Source organism: Salvia hispanica, chromosome 1 (genome assembly GCF_023119035.1).
Source record: "Salvia hispanica cultivar TCC Black 2014 chromosome 1, UniMelb_Shisp_WGS_1.0, whole genome shotgun sequence".
NCBI classification, from domain to species: domain Eukaryota; kingdom Viridiplantae; phylum Streptophyta; class Magnoliopsida; order Lamiales; family Lamiaceae; genus Salvia; species Salvia hispanica.
In genome coordinates this window covers 4153180-4169024 of record NC_062965.1, presented here as the reverse complement: position 1 = coordinate 4169024, position 15845 = coordinate 4153180, and the positions used below count along the sequence as shown (strand labels likewise).

At 37.1% G+C, this 15845-nt stretch overlaps 3 protein-coding genes across 3 annotated transcripts; 2 read left to right on the top strand and 1 right to left on the bottom strand.

Moving 5' to 3' along the window:
* The first annotated feature begins 3672 nt into the window (after positions 1 to 3672).
* Positions 3673 to 4398, top strand: LOC125185265 (proteasome subunit beta type-5-like). The gene has a single exon (XM_048081778.1). It carries the CDS (start codon positions 3673 to 3675, stop codon positions 4396 to 4398), a length of 726 nt encoding a protein of 241 aa, XP_047937735.1.
* Positions 4399 to 5799: 1401 nt separating this feature from the next.
* Positions 5800 to 9191, top strand: LOC125201337. Its single transcript, XM_048099399.1, has 7 exons — positions 5800 to 6423; positions 7068 to 7122; positions 7395 to 7469; positions 7733 to 7824; positions 8237 to 8318; positions 8682 to 8765; positions 8892 to 9191. Exons 1-7 carry the CDS (start codon positions 6119 to 6121, stop codon positions 9012 to 9014), a joined length of 816 nt encoding a protein of 271 aa, XP_047955356.1. The 5' UTR covers positions 5800 to 6118; the 3' UTR covers positions 9015 to 9191.
* A 71-nt stretch (positions 9192 to 9262) lies between these two features.
* Positions 9263 to 15257, bottom strand: LOC125201335 (DNA repair protein RAD5B). Its single transcript, XM_048099398.1, has 18 exons — positions 14046 to 15257; positions 13760 to 13893; positions 13518 to 13647; positions 13370 to 13423; positions 12924 to 13073; positions 12694 to 12845; positions 12520 to 12604; positions 12180 to 12392; positions 11944 to 12087; positions 11683 to 11835; positions 11400 to 11467; positions 11105 to 11227; positions 10904 to 11003; positions 10676 to 10788; positions 10037 to 10607; positions 9881 to 9952; positions 9709 to 9807; positions 9263 to 9541 (listed from the first exon to the last, which is right to left on the bottom strand). Exons 1-18 carry the CDS (start codon positions 15156 to 15158, stop codon positions 9419 to 9421), a joined length of 3597 nt encoding a protein of 1198 aa, XP_047955355.1. The 5' UTR covers positions 15159 to 15257; the 3' UTR covers positions 9263 to 9418.
* Positions 15258 to 15845: the final 588 nt, after the last annotated feature.

Below are 15845 nucleotides of genomic sequence, written 5' to 3'. Positions count from 1 at the left end.
AACCAACTTATTATTGGCACGAGAGAACAATTGTCACTGTACTCACTCCTAACCGCCACCACCAATTCCTTAAGATTAGGCATCATCCTTTGCAAAGTGTCCTGTATAATAAATGTATATCATCTTAATTAACATGTCATAGCTAATTTATTGAAAATAAAACCAATCACAAAGTGTACATTACATTGCGGGTAATTCTGAAGTTGGAGTATATCTTGAGCGTGTGTAGTTGTGGAAGCACGGAATCAAACATGTCTATAATGCCTCTGATGCTCATAATATAGTAATGCATCTCCTGGCCGTGTGCGGCCTCAATCCAGAGCTGAGTAAGACGAGGAACACCGACTAGCTCGAAACGACAATGTGGTCTACCCAGACCGGCGTACTTGAGGCAAACAATGTTCGAGTCACGAACAACAACTAAAGAGAGGCTAGGGCACTGGCTGATTTCTAGGCATTTGAACACCGGCAACGCCCCACCAACCTCCAGAGACGAAAGTATGTTTCCACACCGGGAAAGGGACAGTTGCTCGAGGAGACCACAGTTCCCCAACAAACACGCCACAGCGGCATCACTCACATTCACACAATGCAAACTCAGCCTCTTTAGCAGACTCAGATTGTCTGGGAAATTCCCTTCATGGTATGGGAAATAGTAAAACTCTTCCGGTGAGTAGGCCAAGGAATTCAAGATCAAATCAAGACTCTCAACCTTTCTCCTCACAGCGGAGCTAACCCAATAATCGACACATCCACTAAAAGATAAAGGTAAATCAAACGCCACTTTAAATCTGACAAGGTTAGTGGAGGATTTGGGGAGTATGGTGAATATATGATCGACCCATCTAACATAATCGCTTCTTAACTTGTTGATGTTACAAGGTCTCCGGTGGTATTGTAGTAGTATTGTTGTCGAATCGAGATCAAGATCTAGTTTGGGTAAGAAGATCCACAAGTAAGCTAGTTCTTATAGCTTCTTTCAAGGTCAAAGAAGATAATATTAACAATAATATATCATCAGGAAGCATGCTAATTCGATCGCCCTGAAAGTGAAAACTCAACATTGTCACCTATGTGTCTATTGATTTAATTAATTACAATGGTTAAGTTCATAACAATTGATCTATGTGTTAAATATAGCTTACATTAACAACAATCAATAATGATAATTACGGAGATTTTTACCGTGTAGTCATCTTCGACTTGTAGTCGCCTCCGTAGCCTTTGAGCCATTGTTAGTTTACTCCTCAATTCTACCTTGAATATTTATAGACGACCTGTTAAAAAGGATCAATACCAATTACCAAATCTTTTTTATTAACTATCGGTTACAAAAAAAATCTATTAGGTTAAATTAAATCTTTTTTTTCTAAACAGATACTACCTTCGTCCCCCAAATTTTGACACAATTTACCATTTCTGTCCGTCCCTGAAAATTTGACAAACTTCACTTCTATCATTTTTGGTAGTGGACCTCATATTCCACTAACTCATTACTACTCACGTTTTATTATAAAACTAATATTTTAAAAGTAGGACCCACATCTCACCAACTTTTTCAACTCACTTTCCATTACATTTCTTAAAACCCGTGTCGGGTCAAAGTGTGTCAAAATTTGGGGGACGGATGTAGTATCTATCATCTACATGTATATATATCTATATCTATATTACCGACATTTTTATGCATAAATTTATTGCTAGTATTTATTTTAATTTCGATGTAAATATACCTTGGAAATTACCGCAATCTGTAAAAACTCAACATAATCAACAAATTAAACCTTCAAACATTTTTAGTATATTATACAGAGAGTTGCTGTTTGCATACGACAAATCTGACATAGACATGTGATTTTTGTTTGATGAAATTTGTTTAGTTTAGACACTAAATGAGATATGTGATTTTTGCTTATCAAACAAGCTGGATAAAAGTGAATCTTCAGAAATATCTCCAATATCTTACTATTAAGTATTTATTTGGTATTGAATTATCTTTTAGTTAGAATATTAACTTATTAAGTATTTATTTAGTATTGAAAATTATCTTTTAGTTAGAATATTATTATATTTGATTTACTATATTTTATATATCAGAATTATTTATATCGTCTCTTTTCATTCCCTGCAATTTATTTTTTTTGCTCAAAACTCTAGTTTAATGACAATTGACTGCTTGACGGGATTCTCCCTGCAAATAAGCTAATATATTCTCGGCAATCTCTCAAAGTTATCTCTCGTATCATCTGGTGCTTTCATCTAGTTCTCTTCCTCCAAATTATTGTCATCATGGCATGGTCCATGTTTCAATCGCTCCGATCGATTGAACCACTGATCGAACCATTTCATTATTGCAAGTACATATAATTAAATATATAAAATTTAGTTTGTTGAAAATTATAATTAGTAATAATATACTCATATAATAAAAACATACTATTGAACTTGTATGGGGTGAAAGTTGAAATCTATGAATTTTATGTAGACTTGTAGTATACTCCTCCGTCCCACAAAAATATATACTTTTTTTTCTTTTTAGTCCATCCTATAAAAATATGCACTTTTTAATTTTGAAAAGTCTTTTCTCTCTAATGAGGTGGGACTCATTCTCCACTAACAATACTTTAATTCCTTTTTTTCTCTATCTCTCTCTTACTTTTTCAATTTTACATTAAAACTCGTGTGTACATATTCTTTAGAGACGGAGAAATTACAGTATAACACATGAAACTCGTGGATTTAAGTTTGAAAAATTACTAGAATATATGATTAGGTTAATGTATTTTGGCTTCCACATCATAAGTAATTTTCCTCAAATCTGAAACAATGGGTCGATGGAGAAAAACTTTATAGTTATATAATCAGTTTTTTTTTTTTTTTTATAATTGTGAGATTGACATAAATTGACCAAATTTAGTGGTTTTTCATGACAAGATGCCTTAATCCATTCCTACTATCATGCGTATTAAAAGTTACTCTGACCCGTCCTTTACCAATAGTTTAGTAGCTTACACAAGTTTTAATGAAAATTTTTATATATAAAAAAGTTATTGGAGTATTTGTTAATTGTGGACTAATTTTTCAGTATGGCTAAAGTCACAATCATATCAATCACAATTAGCTAGGTACCACTATCTAATATATACTCAATGTGAGACTAGTACAATTATAATACGTCCCTTGACATATAACTATATAAGTGACTATGAACCATTGACGTTCATCCACTTGGACCTAATGTACTTAATATTAGGGTTTACCATAAAACAGTGTTATTTTAAATTATTACCAAATTTATATTGTTTATTAGATGCGTCAAGCTACTTCTTATATTATTTGTTACTCGATTTTCTTCCTTAATTATGGAGCCTAAAATATCTCCTACCATATTTAGAAGTTGTTTCCTTGAAGTATACTTCCTTTTGATAGATTTATTCCTTAGAAGATATTTCCTTGTGTAATATGTTTCCTAGTTTGAATAGAATTAAGGCTCTTTATTTACTTATAAATAGAGGTGCTCCTCATTATAAATTCATCCTGAAATTATCTAGTGAAAAACTTGTGTTCAATCTCCTTCATATTTTTTGTGATTCTCTTCCCAAAAATTTGATCGTAACAATTTCTTCAATTATTTCTCAACAATCGCTCACTCAAATTCTCCTTCCATTAATGATGAAGAACGATTTTAGTGGGCTCTCCATGCCAGCAAAGGGGACGACAACTCTGGCTTTTATGTTCAAACACGGTGTCATGGTGGCTGCTGATTCCCGTGCCAGCATGGGAGGATATATTTCATCACAATCTGTCAACAAAATTATAGAAATCAATCCATACATGCTCGGTACAATGGCCGGAGGTGCTGCTGACTGCCTGCAGAACTGGCACAGAAGTCTTGGAATGAAGTGTCGTTTACATGAATTGGCAAATAGGAGACGAATTTCCGTTGCGGGAGCTTCAAAATTGTTGGCGCACATCCTGTATTCCAGTCGAGGAAAGGGTTTGTCTGTTGGAACTATGATAGCTGGCCATGATGAAAAGGGCCCTGGCCTTTACTATGTTGACAGCGATGGTGGTCTGCTTCAAGGCACCAGATTCTCATTTGGCTCGGGTTCTCCGTATGCTTATGGTGTTCTGGACAGTGGATACCGCCATGATCTGTCTGTTGAGGAGGCTGCGGAGCTGGCTAGAAGAGCAATCTATCATGCCACATTCCGTGATGGAGCCAGTGGTGGTGTTGCCACCGTATACCATGTCGGCCCAAGTGGATGGAAGAAGCTCTCGGGTGATGATGTTGGAGACCTGCACTATTCATACTATCCCGTTGAACCCACCACGGTGGAGCAGGAGACGGACCAAGAGATGGACAATAATCTAGATTCTAAAGTCGTTAATACTTAGCAAAAATGCAGCCCGTTAATAAAATTTCTCCTTTTTCTCTCTATCTCCACAGTCGACGGTTTCCCTCATCTTTTGTACAGTAGTTTTCTCTTTTGCTCCAATGGAGGTTTCTCAATCCAAATCAATTCTACATTTTCAACAAGACAAACAAAATTTGAATGAAGCAAAAAGCTCGATGCATCATGATCATGTGAGTACTAGCTAGTACTCTTTGGTGTGGTAGAAATTTTTTGTAGGTTCAGAAAATTCGTCTAATAAACAATTTAATTATAAGATGTATTGCTATTTCTTAGTACTATACTATTATTTGTTATTCGGAATCATTATTTTAAATTATTACCAAATTTATATTGTTTATTAGATGCGTCAAGCTACTTCTTATATTATTTGTTACTCGGATCCATTATTTTAAAATATTACCAAATTTATCTTGTTTATTAGATTCAAGCAGTGGCAAAAAAAAAAGCATGATAGTTTCATGTGGGAATACAAGAGGTTTGAAAAAAATTCTCTCTTGTTTTTTATGTTGATTATAAAATATTGATGCAGAAGAGATCAATAGTTGAAAAAACAATTATTCGAACAATTATCCATAGCAAAGGATCTTGGAGAGGCTAATCAACATTTGTATGCTGCTTACATTAAAAGTTCTTCGAAAAATTAAACATGGATGATTTGAAGCTAAATATGGCATATATTTATAGCCATCGATTTGAATTGTATCCATTAATTCTCAATTTGTAACGGCACTAATATTAAATGGAGCAACAAACAAATCAATTTTTAGGAAAATAAAAATAATTAGTTATTAAATAAAATTGACATCATGAAAATAGCACCGTTTATATAAAAATAATCATGATTATAATAAAAATAAACTAAATAATTTTGTATAATAGTTAATCATTATCTAGTTAGAAATATAAACTAATTAATTTTGTAACTGAATGAGTTAATTGGAATTATTAATTCAGTTTATAACGGAAAGTTTAAGATTCACGATTTATGTAACAATGATGATATATATTAATGTTTGTTACACGTTTATTAACAATTGTCTGCAAATTAAGGCCATTCAATTATTTTCCACACTATTGGCGGTTACATCAATTGTGGCATAGGAATCCGTTACATGATTTAGGAGTACTTGATATGTATTTATTGCCGAGAATACATAAAAATATTCAAATAGGGTTACTTTTAAATATAAAATAAATCTGAGATAAAAAGCAAATGAATAATTCTAATCTTTTTTTATTATATTTTTTGGTATACATTATTTTCTTAACTTTCTTAAATTTTATGTCAAAGTGGGTAAAATTATGGGGGAAGGAGGGAGTATTAAAGAAGATCATCCACTAATGATAAAAATTTGAATTGAAGGTTTGAAACTCTGATTAAATTGAATTAAGCTCCGAATTTATGACTAATTCATGGTTTCAGAAGATATTGGTGGTGCAGATTCGTCGTTTAGCAGGAGATATTTAGAGAAGGTGGAGGCCCCAGATCAGAATATGTGGCAGCAGATTTACGTGATCAAATTCACAATTGTTGGAATACAAGCAACGCAAATGCAAAGGATATTCCTTTTCCTATTCAATCGTCCTACTATTTGATCGATCTCCGATCCCGCTTTCGAAAAATTCCACCAATTACTGCAGCCTAGGTGCGTGATCGTGTTTGAATCTGCTATTCTGGACGCGAATTGAGCGGTGGATTGATGGCGCGATTTATCGCCGGCGATCGTCTGAAACCCTTCGTTGCGGGAAACGGGTTGTCGGTGGGGTTCGACGCATTTCACCGCCGCTGTAGGGTTAAGTATTTCGGCAGCGGAGGTTTCAGCTGCTCGATTTCGGGAGATCGCAGGCGTAGGCTCTGCGTTTCTACGGCGCACGCCTCCAGATCGTCGCCGCCGGCGAGGAGCGATGGTGGTGGAGTGTTTGATGAAGTGTTGGAGGAGGATGCAGAGTTTGAGATTGATGAGCTGTCTGGATTTAGAGGCTTAGTATTGGACATTTCTTATAGGTATGCCTGCAATTTTCAAAATCAACACACTGATTACGCATTGTGAATTGCTGATTTTTGAGTTGTTGATTTGTATTAAGTGGGTTTTTTTTTGTTAATTATTTGCTTTAGTTTTGAAGCCTGTGAAATTAGGGGTAAAATGCACATTCCAAAGAAGCCTCTCAGGTGTTTGTTGGAATGTTCTTGATCAATAAGCAGGCTTGAATGATTTTACAGTGTTGGAAATTCCCTTAATGGCTTTCTTGGTTAAGTGCATTCCTTTTGCTTGAATTGATGAGGGGTTCTCTGGCATTAAATCACATTATTATGAAAACTTTGGCTTGGATCTGCAACAATCTGAGTAGAGAACTATTTCAGGATCACACTGGCTTTTAGCTTTTGTGAACTCATTAAAATACCACTCTGATATTTCATCCTATTGCAGCTAAGTTAATCAAGTCTAATTCACGATGTCAGTTGTTTATAAGTACTCATTATCTTTCTTTCCGTTTCTATTGCAGTTTTTTCCTTGTCATGTTCATTTATCTGATCCATGGCCACCCAATTATCATGTTGGCTGAAAAATAGTTTACGCCTGGGTTAATTTGACAAGCATTATGAAGTTACTTCGAAAACTATTTGAATGATTATTTTGGTCATGCCAGGCCTGTTAATGTCGTCTGCTGGAAACGCGCCATATGTTTGGAGTTTATGGATAAGGTCGGACCTCTTCCTGGTTTCTTTCAGTGGCTAGTTTCCATTACTTCCAGAACATATTTTAAACGTCTCAAATATTTTGTTGGACCCATTATCAAAAGAAAATACTGCTATAAAAATTTAAGTTGCAAGGAATTGAGCCATGAAACTTTGACTTTAACTGTAGTGTGAAATTTTAAATATGGTTTTTATTTGTAGTTCATTGCATTAGTAAATTGATTTTTTATCACTGAATTGTAACCATTTGATTTCATTCTTTTCCTCCTAAATTGCAGGCTGATGTTTTAGAATATTATGACCAAACTATAAACTCTCCTAGTGGTTCCTTCTACATTCCTGCTGTGTTGAGGGTATGAGCCACTGATTAAGTGCCGTAATAATGCTTTTTCATATTGCTTCTCCAATTCTATCTATCATATAAGAATAATTACCTCTCATTTGAAAGAGCTAAGCTACCCAAAAATTCCCCTCTCCCTCTTCCATATACAATTACGGATGGGGGGGGGGGGGGTATCATTGGTGATTTAACTATTTCAGGTGGCAGAACATTTTCCTTTTGCAATGTTTAGTTCCCTTTTTTACTTTTTTTGATAATTGTGCATTACTCTCTCAGGTTCCACACTTACTGCAAATAGTCAAAAGAAGAAAGGTGAAAAGAGGCCTAAGTCGAAAAAATATTTTTCAACGTGATAACTACACTTGTCAGTGAGTTCTAAACACATTTCTCATTTTTTTCTCTTATGCTTTGGTTTTGTAATCCATTTGTTTCAAATCACATTGTTGCAGAAAATCTCCGCATTAAGTTTTTTCTTTTTTTCTAAAAAGAGAAACCATGGTCTTTCTCAAGTTCATTTTAGTAGTTGCAGTAGCTAAGATCTTATTTAACATTTTAAGAGAAAATACACTATGAATTCCCTCTTCAAACTGCCTCTTCAACTGGAAAAATATTACTCCTATGTAGGTTGAAGTTGGACTAGATACTACTCACTAAACATCTATGACATACTCACCTAACATAAATCTTCTCTGTAATCTTTTGATTGTATGTTCTAATTCATTTTATAACTGAATGATGCTTGTGGCCCGTAACTTGACTCGTTATCTCCCCACTTGACAGATATTGTTCTTCAACTGAGAACCTGACTATTGATCATGTTTTCCCTATTGCTAGAGGGGGGAAGTGGACATGGGAAAATCTGGTAAGATAACATTTGAAGGATGTAGAAATTCATAATCTCATTCCATGCTTGATGGTTAACTTCACTCACCTATACAAAATTTTATATCTGAGAATTATTCAAAAAATTGTAAATGTTCTCAAGTATATTATAGGCCTCCAGGGAAAGGCCTTCTTCCAAAAAATATTACAGCATCAGAATCAAAGTTTGTGCAAGGCTCAATTATAAATTTAATTAGTATGCTAGAATTAAGCATTATTAGTAGAGAACTAGAGCTTATCAAAAACAGCAGCCTGACAGAATTTTTTCTCTCTTTTTCCATAGTAAAAGTTACAGTTTTTAGCCATAGCTTTTGTACCATAAGTTCAGTTATGTTTGAAACAGGTGGCTGCGTGTGCAAGATGCAACTCGAGGAAAGGTCAGAAAACATTGGAGGAATCTGGTATGAAATTGCTGAAGGTCCCTAAGGTACTTAAGTTGTCTAAGAACTGAACTGCCAGAAAGAGCAGAGATGAAAGTGTAATTAATTTGGGCATCTTGGAACTGAAATTTCCAGAAAGCTTTAGTTAACCTCGCTCTCTCACAATATGGCAGGCCCCCAAGGACTATGAGCTACTGGCCATACCCCTAACACACTATGCAATAAAGATGATGAAACGAAAGGGGTTGCCGGAGGAGTGGAAGCAGTACCTCTCGAAGCCGTATGCAGCCCCATGATACTGAGAAAGATGAGATGATGGAACAGTGCCTGAAATCTGTTAATGAATGTAAATGGCCAACTAGTTGTGCCCTTAATCTGTAGCTGTATATATAATTAAGGTAAATATTAATCAAACAAGACTCATAACTTATTAATGTTTCAGGAATAAATGGAGATAATTATACTTAAATTTATAGTCATCCTTGTCAAATCTAAAATACTCTCACTTGTTTCCATTTAACAATGGAATAATTGATGATGATGCTAACATTAAATTTGATAGGTAGATAGATGGCAGATGCTATACAAAACATGCTAGAGAAATTGTGTACCCTCTACAAAAACACATGTTTCCCTCAAATATCCAAAACTAACTTAATGGAGGAACTACAGGGATACACAAATATATGACTTAATAAATCTATCTAAAGAGCATCTTAAGCTCCTCAATCCTGGCTGATCGGACTTCTTCATCGGTCAGTGCTCCAGCGATCATCCGTTGCTTTCTTGCTTGAACTTGCTGCAATCTCTGCTCCACAGTGTCCTGTCCAAATTTAAAAATTCAGCTTAAGTTTTCATATATCAGTGGCAAACTGAATCTTTCATCAGTATGTTTTTGTAACATTGCTTCTGGTTTTACTTTCCTAATTCATTTTACAATCTCTATCAAAGAAACAGATTTCAATGAAGACATAGAAGTGCTGATGCTACCTTGACAATGAATCTTCTAACACGAACAGTCAGCTTTTGGCCAATCCGGTGAATTCGCATGATTGCTTGCTCCTCTACTGCAGGATTCCACCATGGATCCTGCATTATGCCAAGATTCAGCCTCTAACAAACCCAAAAAATGGGACATAAAAGTTTCAAGAAAGATGCATACCATTAGGAATACATTTGAAGCTGCAGTCAGATTCAGACCCACACCACCTGCTTTAAGCGACATCAACAGTACCTAAAACATCGATGGAATTGATGTTTATAATCCGAAAAACTGTTTTCATAGAGTTAGTTGAACTAGAGAATAAAGATTGCTTACTGTTTTTTCAGTAGTCTCAGCAAACTCATGGAGGACCTTCGCTCGTTGTTTCTGCGCCAACTTGCCATCAAACCTCAAAAATTTGATATTCTTCCTCTTGAGTGGAATTTCCAAGAGATCCAAGAACGAAGTCCACTGGCTGAATACTATGCTCTTTTCACCGGAACCCGAGCTGCGTATATCTTCTAAGCACTGCAAGAGTTTGGTTATCTTTGAAGATTCCTTCCAGTTCTTCTCAACATCAACTCTGAATTTGTTTCCAGATGGGCATGTGATCAGATCAGCTTTACTGATCACCTGCCTGCATATGGGGCAGAGCCCGGCAGCTGGAGTCCTCCAGCTAGAGAGAAGGCACTCCCTACACATCCTATGCGCGCAGGGGGTTAACACTGGGTCATCTGAGGACTCTAGGCAAATGGGGCATTCGGTATTTTCACCATTGCGAATACCCTCCACAACTTCTTCAACATAAGCTCGAGAAGGACCAGTTCCAGAGCCTCCATCAGACTGAGACTGGAGGAACCTCCTTGCCAGTTTGTTCAAGTCTGCATATGCTTCTGTATCACCTCGACTGCAAACAATAATCCTTAGTATGAGAGAGAATATAGAGGAGAACTGGCATAACTCGGTGTATTTTACCTCATAACTAGGAAAGGGTGGTTGCAACATTGCCTCAGCCGAAGTAGCAGCTCGAGAATATTCGCAAAGTTATGGAGAACCTTTCCTTGAGCAACAAATTGGTCGAATTGTACCTGTTTGTTCACACAAAATAGATACAATTCATAAACCATGCATGAACAATTGTCACCATGTGTAGCAGCAATCAGTTGCCATTTGCGATGTATATTTCACGCGACAAGCACTTACTTTAGATCTCTTGAAAAGAGCGTCATAAAAGTCCTGCTCGGCTTCAGATTGTTCACACTCGATGGTTTGGACATCAGTAGGTGGTAGAACAAGTATGAGCCTAGATTGCAAGCACGCATTAGTAATATGATAGTGATCAAAACTTGTCAAATGTGAACCAGAAATGCAAGAAAAGGCAATATTAAGGAGATTGATGATTACCTTCCATGTTTATCCTTAGACTCCTTTGTTCTCCTCAACATAAGGGGTTTGAGGATTGCTTTCACCAATTGCAACCCTCTCATGTCACCATTATCATAAGGCTTCTGAATCAGCTTGTTCCACCTACAAGAGTTGGAAATTAGATAAATGGTTCTGTAAGCCCATCATACCTTCCATGAAGAATTCACCAGAAGTCTGTATAGTGCATCATTGATTATTAAGAGATGTGTTATTGCAGTTCTAGGTGATTTATGCAAGGGATGAATGTAATTTATCTACTTTCGAGCACTCATACCAGGCCCAGTTGCACCATGGTTCAACATGTAAGAAGCACAAAAGGCTGAACAAGTCTTCCAAATTGTTCTGCACCAATATTAACACTCATTAATCCAGTGAACAAACATAGAATGTGTTAGCAAAAAGCAAAGATGAACAAGAAGAGTTCAATAAAGTTACATACTTGAAGAAAAGCTGAACTAAACATACTGAAATCAGTAGCATAGTAATTTTCAATTCAAAATTACCCAATTTACGGGGGGAAAGGAATATATAGTTAAGCAGTATCTATGGAGAGATACCTGAAGTGGAGTGCCAGTAAGACACCAGCGGCAATATGAGGTCAATGCAAATGCAGCCTTAGCAGCTATAGTCTTGGATGATTTGATTGTATGAGCTTCATCTAGAACCACACGATGCCATTCTACTCTGTGGTAAATGCTGTTCGTATTTTCCTGTGTCATGAAATAAAAGATATTGTTTCAGAAAAGAGAAAAATCAAGTACAGAACCAATAGAGACATTAACAATCGATCAACTTTAGGAGTTGTAAGCATTGCTTACACTTTTATACGCAGCAGTCAGTACACCATATGTTGTCAAGACAACATCAGCTTCTGCTATCACCCTAGGGTCACTAGTTCTGTCCCCACCATAATGAATGAAGACTGTGATGCTATCTGGTTTCGAATGGGCTTCAAACTCATCCTAGTGAACATAACATGAGAACAAAAATTATATTATGCTTATGAAACAATAACAGCAACCATATAATTTGAGTTTCTAAGCTGAGGGTTCACCTTCCACTGGCTAAGTAAAGCCATCGGACAAACAATTAGGGTGCCACCTCTCTTTCTCCTCAGGCTGTTAGAACTAATATGGCTATTATTGCTATCATTTGAACCCCGTTCAGCTACAACCATTTGGCCATCTGGGATGCCATGTCCTCTTCTTGATAGTATCAGAGCAATTGTCATTACAGTCTTCCCAAGTCCCATTGCATCTGCCAAAATCTGCACAGACACTCGCAAATTGGGAAATAAGATATACAGAATACATCTTTGTCCAAATGCTCAAAACTGATGCTTCCTAACTATCAAGATTAAGAACTAGCAATGGATGAAAAGATGTCAGACTCACCCCTCCTCTGGCCATCTGCATGGCAGTTGGAAATTCTGTGGTTGCTTCCCCAGAAAATTGGTTCACGTAAATCTCCGGAGCTCTCCTATCAAGATCAGTTGAGGTGGAAACTTTAGATATTCTGTTCAATTTTTGTAGTTTAAGTTACAATTGATGGTGAAGTGAAGTACGTACTCATCACACACACGATAAGCTGCCCAGCATGGATGAAGTGTCTTCTCTGATTCCTCGCTATTCACACCTTTCTCCAATTCAGACATCCAATAAAGAGCCTGCTTCTGGTATGGCCTCAAATCACAAGCTAGAGTCTCGGCAGGCTCCATCTCCTACGATGTCAAAATAATGTAAGAAGGCATGCTGCTTTTATAGTTATATGCACTCAAACGTAAAGTACTTAAGTATACCTGTAAGTTATAGGTATCTACAGCACCAACAAGCCTATTCAAGGATGCTTCTGTAATAACTTGCTCATGATTTTCGTGGATCTTTTGATCTTGAGAGCCCTTTCTTGTCTTCAATGAAGGCAACAGAGATGCAGAATTATCTGGATCATCCTGAAAGAGATACCAATTATCACCAAGCTGCTTTTAGTTTATTTAATGCATATGTATTAAAGATTTTATTTCGATATACTCCTACTAATTTAGGAAGTGGAACACAATTATGAACACATCGAAACAGAAACGATTGGTAGCTGTTGTGAGGAACAACATAATTAATGAGCAGGATCTAACAGTAAATCCATCTTTCTTAGAAACAGAAGCTACTTTTTTTATGAGAAATTAATCTATATTAATACAAAGCAAAGCTTCAATGAATAGAATAACAGTTAGGTGCACATGCAACGTACATCTAATTGTAGTAAGCGCTTTCTGGAGTCAAGTTCTTCTGGTGTGAACTGTGCCTGCCGATGAAAAAAACAAGCGTATATCAAATCAGGGAAGACAAAAAATGCTTGGTACTTGATTAAGTGCCATCTTTTTATCGGTAGCTGGTACCTTTTGAAATGGCCTGACTTTCAGCAGTTGAAACAACTTCAAGAGAGGATAAATGGTGGTGTCAATATTTGTAGCCTCAAGCTTCCATGACTTATCAACTTCCGAAAAGACAGATTCATGAATATAAAAGCTGAGAGCCAAAAAAGGAAGAGCAGATGTAAGACGTAATAGTTATTTGCTTGGTCATGTGGACAAGATAGACAAGTATAGTAAGAAGAAACATGCAAAGATTATAGTTTTACCTCACATACAACATAATCTCTTGCATCATGCAAAGATTAACTGGAGCAGCAACACAACGGCCAAGAACCTTCACCTTTGATGAATTTACAAGTGGAATAAGGCACTTTGCCCATTCCATTGGCAAACGACCAATCTGATCATATAAGCAAAAAAAGAAGAATTACACTTAATTTTCACTCCACATATATCAAAATGTTCAAGTAACCAATCAAGTAATGAGGCTAACCTACAAGCAAATTCATAAATCAGAAGTACTAGATATGCATGCTATGCACTTATATGTACCTCTCCATATCTCTTTGTCGAGAAACGAACAATGCTGGAGACAGCATGAGCAGCCTTTGAACTCATAAAATGGGTGCTAAGCTTAGTTTTTGTGGTAGGTCCAGGAAACATAAAATGCACAATCTCATTATTCTCCAATTTCCTGCCCTTTGTCGTTGACAGCCCCGTGACCACCGTCCTCCCAACCAACAACCACCCCAGCTCCTCCGGAAAATCACCATCCTCGATCACCACAGCACTCAAGGCATTCTCCTGCGTCCTCGCCTTTTTAGCCCTGTGGCCATCACATCCCGGTTGCATCTTTTTATATTCATCATCGGACAATTTTCTCGCACTAAGCGGCTGAACACTGACCAACTCCTTCACTTCCCACTCCGGTCTCAACCGGCTCGTTACAGTTACTTCTGACTCAGCCTGCCCCTCCTCCTTCACTCTAATCGCAGCCATCACCGAACTCGGCTCGTGTCTAGCCTCTTCTTCAACTTTTCCCACCAAAACCAGTGACTTTTCATCACAACTTTGATCTTTCTTTTCGTCTCCGAAACCCAAATCCGGTTCTTCTTTCACTTTCAAAACCTCACCTTCCACAAAACCCACATGAGGTTCTTCCTTCACTTTCAGAAACTCCATCGCCCCAACACCTGCATCACATTTTGTCAAAACACTCCCTTCCCTTTCACCCCTTCCGATACTAACATCTATGGCCACATTAGGCTCCTCTTTAACCCTAATTTCAGCCCTTTTCTCATCACTGAACCCCCTCTTTTCCTCTGCAACCCCCACATCAATTTCCTCTTTCACCCTCACAACACCCGCATCACATTTATCAACAACGCCACAGTCCCTCTTTTCCACATTCACAGAAACCCCTTCCCCAAAATCCCGCGATGAATTCACCTGAACTCTTCTCCCACCGGTGGAAGTGAGAGTTTCCCGCGCTGCTAAATGCGGATGCAGCGAATCGAGGATGACATCGACGGCTTCGCGCACGTTGTTGTTGGAGAGCGACAGAGCTTTGAGGACGTCGGGTTCCGACACCTCAGAGCCGACCATCGATTTCACCATCTTTACCTTCGCCTCCATGGGCTCTGGCCCCGTCAATGCTGTATCCATGGCTGCTTCTCTCAAAAGCGAGAGAAAAAAGGCGCAGCAAATGTAAAGATTGGATTTTTTTATGAATTGAAAAGGGAAAAGGAGATTTTATGAGTGAAAGCAAAAAGCTGCTTGAAATTAAGTAATGGGAAGAAGCAAAACTTGGTATATATTGGAGGAAGTGGGGCGGTAGACTGTAGTGTGTAAAATGGCGGCAATGCATTTGAAGGTGAAAAAAGTTTCGCGGTTTAATGATTTTTTACCTCCATTTTTAACCTTTTTTGGCGGGTAGGGAGTTTAAACTGTGTAATTATCCGCGGTTAATCCTTTGCGAGGTAACGACGTCGTTTCGTTTAGTATGGAATTTTGGGCCCAAAGCTGCGGATGTAGGAACGGCCTGGGCCCGTGTTCATATAAGGCTTGGTTGATAATATTGCTAAATTCAAATTAAGACCCACTGGTATCAAAAAATCAAGTTAATTTAGGATTAACATGTCTTATCAAAAGAGGGTAATTTGTTCAGTTTTAAATTGGGACAAATTTTGGAAGTTATACGCAAAATCGAAATCAATTAATTAATAATATTAAATGATGGACTTATATTTATGTAGAGTTATTTATTAAGGTCATGATTTGTAGAATTAATTGCAAATTCAATCTTTACATTAATAATGGGCCATAGATCAGGGAATTAAACCGAAATTCCCT

Excerpts from the sequence above, each read along its gene's own strand:
- LOC125185265 (XM_048081778.1), top strand. The coding sequence starts at position 3,673 with ATGAAGAACGATTTTAGTGGGCTCTCCATGCCAGCAAAGGGGACGACA.
- LOC125201337 (XM_048099399.1), top strand. The coding sequence starts at position 6,119 with ATGGCGCGATTTATCGCCGGCGATCGTCTGAAACCCTTCGTTGCGGGA. Across the intron at positions 6,424-7,067 it reads GTATTGGACATTTCTTATAG|GCCTGTTAATGTCGTCTGCT; the intron begins GTATGCCTGCAA and ends TGGTCATGCCAG. Across the intron at positions 7,470-7,732 it reads ACATTCCTGCTGTGTTGAGG|GTTCCACACTTACTGCAAAT; the intron begins GTATGAGCCACT and ends TTACTCTCTCAG.
- LOC125201335 (XM_048099398.1), bottom strand. The coding sequence starts at position 15,158 with ATGGATACAGCATTGACGGGGCCAGAGCCCATGGAGGCGAAGGTAAAG. Across the intron at positions 13,648-13,759 it reads GAGATTATGTTGTATGTGAG|CTTTTATATTCATGAATCTG; the intron begins GTAAAACTATAA and ends TTTGGCTCTCAG. Across the intron at positions 13,074-13,369 it reads AGCGCTTACTACAATTAGAT|GATGATCCAGATAATTCTGC; the intron begins GTACGTTGCATG and ends TATCTCTTTCAG.